The 11,760-nt window shown below is 50.8% G+C and overlaps 1 protein-coding gene across 1 annotated transcript; it reads right to left on the bottom strand.

The window, feature by feature from the left end:
* Positions 1-5,620: 5,620 nt before the first annotated feature.
* On the bottom strand, positions 5,621-11,531 carry rcc1 (regulator of chromosome condensation 1). The gene is made up of 10 exons (XM_062466574.1): positions 11,386-11,531; positions 10,650-10,750; positions 10,279-10,466; positions 9,779-9,958; positions 9,359-9,455; positions 8,775-8,897; positions 8,304-8,450; positions 7,885-8,004; positions 7,042-7,194; positions 5,621-6,399 (listed from the first exon to the last, which is right to left on the bottom strand). The coding sequence occupies exons 2-10, from the start codon at positions 10,735-10,737 to the stop codon at positions 6,224-6,226; spliced, it is 1,272 nt and encodes a 423-aa protein (XP_062322558.1). The 5' UTR covers positions 10,738-10,750; positions 11,386-11,531; the 3' UTR covers positions 5,621-6,223.
* Between the last annotated feature and the right edge of the window lie 229 nt (positions 11,532-11,760).

An 11,760-nucleotide genomic window follows, 5' to 3' on the forward strand; every position in this document is an offset into this window, starting at 1 on the left:
AGAGAGAGACATGGAAAGAGAGAGCTGGAGAACAAGAGATTGGACAAAACAGAGCAAGAAAGAGAGAACAAGATAGAGAGATATCATGCTCCTGAAGCATTCATAACAACTCTGAATATTGCAACGCTAGCGCTTCCCAGGCGATGGCCTCAAATGCTCTGAACCTATGACATCTCTGTTGTACTGACGCTCGGTCCTAACGGGACAGGATCCTTTGAGCCTCTCGTTCACAAAGGGACAGATCTGTCAAGTGAACTGAGGGGTGAATTTCATCTTGTGTCCTCAGTCCCCCCTTAGACTTTCCTTGCCCTGGCGATTACAACACAGCGATGCAGAACAAGACAGGTGGCGCTAAAACAGCCGAGAGGGTCTGTCTATGATCCCCTGTGCTGTCTGGAACCAGAGAGATGCGTGTCTTCGCGTCCTCGGATGAGCAGGGACGCAGGCTGGCTCCTCCAGCGAAGCCACAGCAGAAACATTAACACCCAGCCAGGGCCAGCAGCCAGGACGCAGCCAAACACAGCCATAAAAGACAAGAAAGGAACTCTTCGGATTCAGACGGAGCCAGTGACAATCAATAATTAACGCTTGTAAAATTCGGTAAAGTCTGAAAGCGCCCTTGAACACACAACAACAGATTCATGGAGTTCCGCCAGGAGATCGTTTTACTGATAAGTGCTCGCCTCAAGTGTTTACAGCAGAGCGCCGGGGTTCATTTCCAAGAGTGTTTTAAAGGTTTCAGTTTAGACCTCAGGTTCCATCCTGACAAGCAGCTGAAAGGGAGGATGTGCAGGGGGGGGACCATCTGGCGCAAGGTGCTCTGAGAGCTTCAGTGGGCTGGGGGTTTGCACACACACCCTCTTCAGGAACAACCTCATTATCGCTCAGCTGTTGTATTGGGCTCCACACTATGCACCTCAATATTGTCGCCCCTTTTGTGTCCCCCCCCCCCCCCCCCCCCACACACACACACTATCACCACACACACCTCAACCACCTCTTTAGGTGGTTGAGCTTGGTGATGTCGCGCTGTCGGAGTCTCAGGAAGGCTTGTGACATCTAATGAGCGTGGAGACTTTCCCTCTCGCTGCTAGTACCCTCCTGGTTTCCTGTACGGCTGTCCACTGCTGTGGGCGGCACAGTTTCACATACTCTCCACCCTCAAAATGCTCTCGGGAAGAGCCATTCTGCGGTAATTACAGAGAAAATTCATGATTGCTGGAGGACCCGTTTGTGAAGTGTAATATGTACTGTGGAGAAAGGTCATTTATTTCCCAAGAATGCTCTAGTCGAGTTGAGTTTCTGCATTCGCTCACTCACTCACACGCACAAGCACACACATAGGCAAAACACCCAAACATGCACACACAAAAACACACAAACATGCAGGCATGGACACAAACAAACAAGATTGCACAGACACACGCACGCACACACACACACACACAGACATGCACTCACGCATGCACACAAATATGCACACCCCCAAAAATGCACACGCACACACAAACAAACAATCATGCACACACACACCCTCCCTCAAAGGTAATGTTTGTTGGCTCCATGTAATCACCGACCGTTTTTGTACACGAGGCTCGAAATGTCCGATTAAAGGCAAAGAAAAACAGCATGGCGCTTCTCTCTGGTGGGTGATTGAATCGCTCTTGACGCGGCCTGTCTCATTCCCATTACCTGACCTGTAACAAAGGCCTTTACAGAGCCTATGGGCTGAATCACTCCAGCACCCACACACTTTCTCTGCAGTTCAACTGTCATCCAACAACAGCAATTCTACAAGGTAAAAACATACGGTGTGAATATGCAGTGCTAGGACGAATACTGGTTCAGGCAGGAATTGCTGTGGGAGATGTCGCTTGTGACAGTCGGTGAGGTGGATATTCAGACGTTCAGTTTGGTTTCAAATGTTGCTGCGACAGTGGCGTTTTAGTCGCGAGCCTCTGGTGAAGCAGCGCTGGGCCTGCGTGAGGTCGGTGGAAACTGTGCGCAAGTGATGAAGGGGTGTGAGGTCACAAATTCATATCCTCTCACGCGCGGATGACTGAGCGCTTGTGAGATAAACACACGCACACACACGGAGGATAATTAACAAGGACATCTGAGAGCACACGTTGCCAAACACATCCTGGGGAGAGTACATTGGCTGACTGTCATACAGTATTGCTTCTGATTTTTAACCCTTGTGCTGCCTTTGGGTCACATGACCCAAAGGTTCATAACGAACCATCGTTGTGTTTACCCAGTTTTACCCAATACAAAAACAAATAAAAATAATTTTCTTTTAACCTTTGCAATGTGGGGGGTCTGCGACAGCCCAACGGTTAAAAGAAAATGCTTCACTTTGTTTTTGTATGGGGTAAATTTGTCGCAATACGACGGTGGGTCACACGGCTGATGGGTCAGAATGACCCGAAGATAACACAAGGGTTAAACAACAAGTAGGCTAAACCCATGTGATTGATGAGCACAATCAACTTCATAAAACCGGTAACGGAGGACGCAACTTGGACAGATTATAACACGACAGACACCCTGACCGTATTTGCTGGTAATTAAAGTGTTTAATCAATTAATTTGGGTCACAATTTCACGTCAAGATTGCACGTAAATTCCTTTAAAAATCAAGGCAATGCAGACTTGGAGGTATTTAATCCTACACTTGAAAGTTAATACTCAGCTCCTCTGCCCAACATCTTGACGAGCAATTTGTTGGTGGCAGGTTCAATTAATATGTTTAATGACTCAGCCCACTATCTAGACAGACTTTAATTGGTTTTCCTTTATCAAAACAATGAGGAAGCCGTATGATAAACGAATCAAACTCAGCACAATTTGTTGCACATGAGCCAAATACAAAGACAATTCGCTTTCACCTTTTTTGGATGCATTCATCTCCCAAAACACATTACCACACCAGCCTTACACAGCCTGTGATGCAGCCGGCCTTACACAACCTGCAGCCAGCCTTACACACCCTGTGATGCAGCCGGCCTTACACAGCCTGTGATGCAGCCAGTCTTACACAGCCTGTGATGCAGCCGGCCTTACACAGCCTGTGATGCAGCCGGCCTTACACAGCCTGTGATGCAGCCGGCCTTACACAGCCTGTGATGCAGCCAGCCTTACACAACCTGCAGCCAGCCTTACACAGCCTGCGATGCAGCCAGCCTTACACAACCTGCAGCCGGCCTTACACAGCCTGCGATGCAGCCGGCCTTACACAGCCTGCAGCCGGCCTTACACAGCCTGCGATGCAGCCGGCCTTACACAGCCTGCAGCCGGCCTTACACAGCCTGCGATGCAGCCAGCCTTACACAGCCTGCGATGCAGCCAGCCTTACACAGCCTGCGATGCAGCCAGCCTTACACAGCCTGCGATGCATCCAGCCTTACACAGCCTGCAGCCGGCCTTACACAGCCTGCGATGCAGCCGGCCTTACACAGCCTGCGATGCAGCCGGCCTTACACAGCCTGCGATGCAGCCGGTCTTACACAGCCTGCAGCCAGCCTTACACAGCCTGCAATGCAGCCAGCCTTACACAGCCTGTGATGCATCCAGCCTTACACAGCCTGCGATGCATTGTGTCAATCAAACAACCCTGATATTCTCTCCGTCGGCCATTACAAAGAAAAAAGAGGACGTGCCTCTGCTCATCAATCAAGTGCTTGTAGGAGATGCTGGGAGAGACCTCCCTCTGTAGGAGATGCTGGGAGAGAGACCTCCCTCTGTAGGAGATGCTGGGAGAGAGACCTCCCTCTGTAGGAGATGCTGGGAGAGAGACCTCCCTCTGTAGGAGATGCTGGGAGAGAGACCTCCCTCTGTAGGAGATGCTCGGAGAGAGACCTCCCTCCTCTGTAGGAGATTCTGGGAAAGATACCTCCCTCTGTAGGAGATGCTGGGGGAGAGACCTCCCTCCTCTGTAGGAGATGCTGGGAGAGAGGCCTCCCTCTGTAGGAGATGCTGGGAGAGAGACCTCCCTCTGTAGGAGATGCTGGGAGACCTCCCTCTGTAGGAGATGCTGGGAGAGAGGCCTCCCTCTGTAGGAGATGCTCGGAGAGAGACCTCCCCCCTCTGTAGGAGATGCTGGGAGAGAGACCTCCCTCTGTAGGAGATGCTGGGGGAGAGACCTCCCTCTGTAGGAGATGCTGGGGGAGAGACCTCCCTCTGTAGGAGATGCTGGGAGAGAGACCTCCCTCTGTAGGAGATGCTCGGAGAGAGACCTCCCTCCTCTGTAGGAGATTCTGGGAGAGATACCTCCCTCTGTAGGAGATGCTGGGAGAGAGACCTCCCTCTGTAGGAGATGCTGGGAGAGACCTCCCTCTGTAGGAGATGCTGGGAGAGATACCTCCCTCTGTAGGAGATGCTGGGAGAGAGGCCTCCCTCTGTAGGAGATGCTGGGAGAGAGACCTCCCTCTGTAGGAGATGCTGGGAGAGAGGCCTCCCTCTGTAGGAGATGCTGGGAGAGAGACCTCCCTCTGTAGGAGATGCTGGGAGAGAGACCTCCCTCCTCTGTAGGAGATGCTGGGAGAAAGACCTCCCTCTGTAGGAGATGCTGGGAGAGACCTCCCTCTGTAGGAGATGCTGGGAGAGACCTCCCTCTGTAGGAGATGCTGGGAGAGAGACCTCCCTCCTCTGTAAGAGATGCTGGGAGAGAGACCTCCCTCTGTAGGAGATGCTGGGAGAGACCTCCCTCTGTAGGAGATGCTGGGAGAGAGACCTCCCTCTGTAGGAGATGCTCGGAGAGAGACCTCCCTCCTCTGTAGGAGATGCTGGGAGAGAGACCTCCCTCCTCTGTAGGAGATGCTGGGAGAGAGACCTCCCTCTGTAGGAGATGCTGGGAGAGAGACCTCCCTCTGTAGGAGATGCTCGGAGAGAGACCTCCCTCCTCTGTAGGAGATTCTGGGAGAGATACCTCCCTCTGTAGGAGATGCTGGGGGAGAGACCTCCCTCCTCTGTAGGAGATGCTGGGAGAGAGACCTCCCTCTGTAGGAGATGCTGGGGGAGAGACCTCCCTCCTCTGTAGGAGATGCTGGGAGAGAGACCTCCCTCTGTAGGAGATGCTGGGAGAGAGACCTCCCTCTGTAGGAGATGCTGGGAGAGAGGCCTCCCTCCTCTGTAGGAGATGCTGGGAGAGAGACCTCCCTCTGTAGGAGATGCTGGGAGAGAGACCTCCCTCTGTAGGAGATGCTGGGAGAGAGGCCTCCCTCCTCTGCATCTTTATCATTTCAAATGGAGCCGAGAGGGCTTTTTCATGCCCATGTCTCCTCCTCTGCAGTGCACTACAGCGAGACGAAAGAGGCAGAGTCCGACGTATGAGATACTTCCTGCTCGTCAACACGGGAAGCGAGTCGCTTTGCGCTTCTTCCATGCTATAATTCAACTTTCCAGAGTTGCGTTCAAGTTCTCCGTTACTGTCGGTCACTTTGCCACAGCACAGCACAGTTCATGACCAGAATAGGACCTTCTTGGTAACCTACCTTCCTTGTAATCTCCTAATTTAGGACATCAAAGCATAACAAGTAGCAACTGTCGGATGAAGCTCGTCACTGCAGAATTTAAGCAGTATTAAACTCAATAAATAAGGAATATTATAGACGAAGAATGTAAACAAAGTTGGACTTTTAATTTCACATAAGCAAACAGTGTGATACAGTATGCAGTACATTTTAGAACTAGTACAACCTAATGAGTGTGCAAGGGGTACAAGGAGCAGATTCAGGTTCGTGGGGCTAATGCCAGAATGCTCTTCTGAACTTGTGTCAGAACTTGTATTGCTCTGAGGAATATGGAAATCTTTAAAAGACGGTGGACTCATTCATTAAAAAGCTTGTTGATCATTTTCCCTCATACAATCATACACACACACACACACACACACACACTAAAGATTTGTAATAAAAAGAAAAGAAAAAAAAATCTAGATTTAAAAAAATAGTTTCTTTCTCGTGTTTATCATGATCAACTGAACCACATCCGAAGATGTTTAGGGTTTTTGTTAGAGCCAAGAGCTGTCGTAACTGGGAGCTAGTTTCAAACCGCGCCCTCAACAAGACCCCGATCCCTCAACAAGACCCTGTTCCCTCCAAGGCTTGGATCTGTGGAGTAAGTCACATCAGCTACACCCCCCCCCCCCCTCCCGCACGCAAGAACTCAACACAGCTGGTACACACCAAGGTCACCCCTCTACAGGCTGCAGGGGTGACCATCAGCTCTCCTGCTCATCTCTGACCAGCAGGACAGTGTGCTGCCCCCCGCTGGACACGGCCAGCACTGCGCGCTTCTCCAGTTGTTTCCCCGACATCTCCACGGGGCTCCACTCGTCGTCCTCCTCCCCCGTGCCAAGCTGCAGGTTGGTGCCCATGCCCCAGGAGTACACCGACCCTGCAGCACGCACACACATGGTCAACAACAATCACAACACCTTGTACTGAGTAGTGTGTGCGTACCATGCTAAGTATAAGTGTGTGTGTGTGTATTGTGTCAAAAGTATCCTCCCTTATACAAGAATGCGCCATCCCTATCTACGGTTGACACCTGCAAACCCCAAAACATGCAACCTATGACCCTACACTTCCGTTCAGCTGCCCTGGAGACACCAGACACAGGAAGTCTCACCTGCCCTGGAGACACCAGACACAGGAAGTCTCACCTGCCCTGGAGACACCAGACACAGGAAGTCTCACCTGCCCTGGAGACACCAGACACAGGAAGTCTCACCTGCCCTGGAGACACCAGACACAGGAAGTCTCACCTGCCCTGGAGACACCAGACACAGGAAGTCTCACCTGCCCTGGAGACACCAGACACAGGAAGTCTCACCTGCCCTGGAGACACCAGACACAGGAAGTCTCACCTGCCCTGGAGACACCAGACACAGGAAGTCTCACCTGCCCTGGAGACACCAGACACAGGAAGTCTCACCTGCCCTGGAGACACCAGACACAGGAAGTCTCACCTGCCCTGGAGACACCAGACACAGGAAGTCTCACCTGCCCTGGAGACACCAGACTCAGGAAGTCTCACCTTGCTTGGTCACGGCGTAGCTGACGGAGGCGCCGCACGCCACTCCCTGGGCGGGCCCGACGCCAGGCACCGGTGTGGGCTCGCTCTTCTCCTCTGTGCCCGCGCCCAGCCCCAGGCGGCCATACTCCGCCCGGCCCAGGCTGTATGCCTGGCCTGCATCGACACACAAATCAGGGAAATCATCACTTTCAATTCAGTTGTTCAAAATCAAAGAAAGAGTTCATTAAGAGTTCATAATCAAAGTTCATTTGCAGCCTCCACAGTCCAATTTCAGCTCACAGACAGGTAGTTGCATGATCAAAAGGCACAGTTCAACATATGCAGGTCAAAACAGTAAAAAAAAAAGTATTATTATTTCTTTGCCAAGTTCCACAGGGATACTAACAAGTTTGATTCCCAAACCAGGAATGAGTGAAAAGCTCTGGCTCAACTAGGTTAGCATGCTGTTAATCAACAAGCTGGTCACGGCTGGGCAGGCTGTGGAGAGTCAGGCCTTGAGACTGACTTCATGTTCTAATGTGACTCAGTGGGATGTGGCTTTGATCTGGGGACAGGGATAGGAATAGCTCAGTTGTACAGCGTTTGGCTGCAAATCAAGGAGCTTTCAGTTTCACATAGGGTGAATTCGGGTAATCTGGGACATTGGGTAATGTGGGACACCTAAGCTCCAGAGTGGTTTTCCCCCCCGCTATGACAATGTGTAGTCCACCCAGAACTTTTACCCCTAGGTTTAGCATGGATGCTACGTGACTGAAGTCACAAAACGTGATTGGTGTGGTGTCACAGAAAGGGGCAGGGCTCCTGTCAAATCAGGAAGCTTCCATGAGAAAATGCATGCCTTACCGTTGGAGTCGAGGCAGAGCGTGTGGTGCTGTCCGCCGGAGAAGCCCACCCAGGAGGTGGTGGAGTTCTTGAAGCAGGTCAGTTTCTCCGGGGCGAAGCACGTGTCCACGCTCTTGGTTCCTGGGAAACGCAAGAAAGGGACGGCGTGCTTTAGGCGGATTCCCACCCTGACGTCACATCGACTGAACTCGTTAAAAGAGTGACACGAGAAAAGGTCGACCGCGTGTGAGTGTGTCATGGACAGAAGCGAACTAATTTCTATTTTAGTGAATTTTCCTTTATTGTTATTCTATTAGGCACTTGTCCTAACTTTTTAGCCTTTACTTCTTTGTATACTTTATATTTTTTACTGTATTGTTTTTATTTTCTCCTCTTGTCTCTCGTATCATGCCAGGCTCCATGTTTGTGTGGGTGCTCACCCAGCTGGTGGTAATTGGACAGTCCAAAGCCGTAGACGTGGCCCTCCTTAGACACGGCGAAGGTGAAGTAGGCCCCGCAGAAGGCATCCGTGAAGTGAACTTTGGCCCTGGACCGGACCTTCACCAACTGGGGTTCCAGCAGTCGGGCTTTAAAAAAAAAACACGCCATCACACACACACACAATTACATGAAAGAAACGGTGCCAATGTTCGAGTCCCAGCCCAGGAAGGGAAAAGCCTGCATGTATACTGTGCATTTTATGTACTGTATTTTATTGTGTGCATTTTACACACTTTTTCATGTTTTATTCTGTATTGTGGTACTTGCTAACTGGACGCCTCTACTGCATATTTCCTCTCGGGAAGAAATGAAGTGTGTTTAGTTGAGGACTTCTTCATGACCAGCGCTGCTGTGTGGTCTCTGTGCCGAGCTGTGGTCGGAGGTTTGCTGAATCCTCCACTGATACTCACACAGCCCTTTCCTGCCTCCTCTGTTTGCAAAGAACTCCGGCACCCTTCCCAGCTGCCCCTGCTCGCCACAGCCCGACGTGAAGAGGTCTCCACCCAGCGTCAGCATCACCAGGTGGTCGTTACCTAGCGACGGGGGGGGGGGGGGGAGAAACGAGGAAGTAAACAAGGGGCATCCTAGGGGGGAGGGAGGTGAGGCTGTGATCTAGAGCAGTGGTTCTCACCCCTGGTCCTCAGGGCCCCCCCGCTGTCCTGCATGTTTTAGGTGTTTCCCTGCTCCAACACACCTGATTCAAAATAATGGGTCGTTATCTAGCTCTGTAAGTGCCTGGAAACTAACGTGCATTTATCTCAGGTGTGTTGGAGCTAGGAAACATCTAAAACATGAAGGACAGGGATTCCCTGATCTAGACGAGGGCGTTTCCCAACCCTGGTCCTCGGGACCCCCTGTCCTGCCTGTTTAAGATGTTTCCCTGCTCCAACACACCTGATTCAAATGAATGGGCTGTTATCAGCCTTCTGCTGAGCTTCATAACGACCCCTTCATTAGAATCAGGTGTGGTGGTTGGGGTTGCGAAACATCTCACCTGAGACTATTTTCACCACAGGTTCTTTGATTGGGACCTTGACAGGCAGGGCACATTTCTTCATGGACTCCAACAGGCCGATGACTCCACTGTTATCCTGGTTCAGAACAACAAAGAATCCAGATTAGCAGCTGTGGTACACTTTAGCCTCATTTAGCCGACCACACAGCAAACACGGCTTGGTCTACAGCAGCATGTTTTCAACCTGTCCTGCATGTTTTAGACATTTCCCTGCTCCAACACACCTGATTCAGATGAAGGGGTCATTCAGCTGTGCAGAAGCCTGATAATGAACAGTTCATCCGAATCAGGTGTGTTGGAGCAGTGAAACATCTAAAACATACAGGACAGTGGGCCCTGAGGACCAGGGTGGAAGATCCCCGGTCTACAGGACGTCAGTTGTGGTGGCGCCTGACGTACCCTGAAGGAGCCCCAGAGGTACACGGTGCCGTCCTCAGTGAGAGCGGCTGTGTGGCTGTCTCCTGCCGACACCTGCACCACCCGGTCCTCTAGGACCACCTTCCCCGGCACCGTCTCAGAACCCTCCTCAGACGTCTCCCGGCCCAGGGCTCCCTCGTCGTTACAGCCGAACGTGTAGACCTACAGATGGGAGAGAAGAGGGGAGGGAATAGGGGAGGGGAGAGAAGGAAATAGGGGAGGGGAGAGAATGGAATAGGGGAGGGGAGGAGAGGAGGGAATATGGGAGGGGAGAGGGGGGAAGAGGAGGGGAGGGAGAGAATGAGTGAAGAGTTGAGTGGGAGGGAGAGAGAGAGGGAAGAGAGAAGGAGGGAGAGCGAGGGAGATCGAGAAACAAGACTGTCAAGAACGCCATCCATGGAGCACCCTGATGGCTCACTGGGTAAGAGCATGTACCAGGCAAATGGCTTAATGCAAAGTGTACCCTCGTGTTGTTGACTTACGCTGCCCGTGTCGCTGACACAGACTGTGTGCATGCCTCCGGCTGCCACCTGCACCACCCCCTCGGGGATGTTCACCAGAGCAGGCTTCTTCCTCTCCATGACATCCTCTCCCAGTCCCAACTGACCCACATCTCCCTGGCCCAGAACCAGGACCAGGCCCTTCTCCTGCCCATGGCTGCTGTGGGAGACTGTCACAACACACATAGCATACGCTGTATTCAGGGCAGGCCGAATGGGGACAAACCTTTTATTTAGCCATCTCGGAAAATAAACAAGGAGGGCAGTAACAAAAATGGCCGCCACGGGGCTATGTGGTGAGGAGGGTCTTTGCAGAACAGTGGCTGACAACGGGATTTTCAAACCACTGTTACCTTTAGCTTTCTTGGGACTTTTTGCTGTCTTTGCAGATTCCTCTGGCTTGATATCCAACTGTCTCTTTGCGGTCTTCTTAGGAGGCATGGCTTGTACAGATCTGGCAAGAAAGAACAACAAACAAGATCAACAACATGCATGACAAAGGGTAGTGACTTAGTTAGCCACTTGGCTAAAAGTACTTACTATACTGTACACTTTCTACTTAGTTGCTAGCTGACGCTGGTTACTACAGCCAGAATATATTCCTATCATAAGCAGCTAGCGAGCTACACGTTTTCGAGAAAGGGCAGTGAAGAGACTGACTTCGACAGATGCCACAACTTTTCCGTTTGTGACTCGACAGTCACAAGCAGAGCACAGCTGTTCACGTCGACAGGCTACACATGTGTGGCCTTCTGGGCTTGCATGCTAGCTACCTACCTAACGGCATAACTTTCATCGTAAAACCATCCCACTAACGTAAACTAGCCGGTTAGACAGCTAACTGTCGATAGTAAAGTTTACAAGTCGCCGACAAACTAACAGTGCTAGCGAGCTAGTTAATTTGCAGGCTAAAAGTGAACTACAGCAGGCAGGTTGTGTTGCAATGCTAGCTAAACATCCATCCTAGTTAGCTAGCTAGCTAGCTACTGACACATGAATGAATTAAAAATTCGGTAAATCAAAATAAAGAAAACATTTCCAGAAGTGACACATTTTCCGATATAAAATAAATATTTTCTATGACGTTACCTTCACCGTAAACGATTCAATTTTGTAATAAATCTTGGTCTCTTCAGCTACTTAAGCTAGCCGAAACGGTCAATGTGTTGCTTACGGCGTTTCCCAGTCTGCACCACTTTCAACACGCGCCCCAGAAACACGTAAGTTTTTAAAGAGACAGTAGCTGTCGCAGAGAGTCTGATATTTTAACAGGTTAGAAATAAAAGCGAAAAGGACACCTCGTCACGGCCAACCACTGTGATCAATTTCCGAAGTAAATTGCGTGGGGATATTGAAAATATGGTTCACGTTATGATTTTTCCTCCATTTATTCGTCACGAATTGCTTGTTCATGTTTACCTACTAATTCCACCAGCAGATGTCAGCGCAGGCTTAGACTGGAGG

Source organism: Osmerus eperlanus, chromosome 7, assembly GCF_963692335.1.
Source record: "Osmerus eperlanus chromosome 7, fOsmEpe2.1, whole genome shotgun sequence".
Taxonomy (NCBI): Eukaryota; Metazoa; Chordata; class Actinopteri; order Osmeriformes; family Osmeridae; genus Osmerus; species Osmerus eperlanus.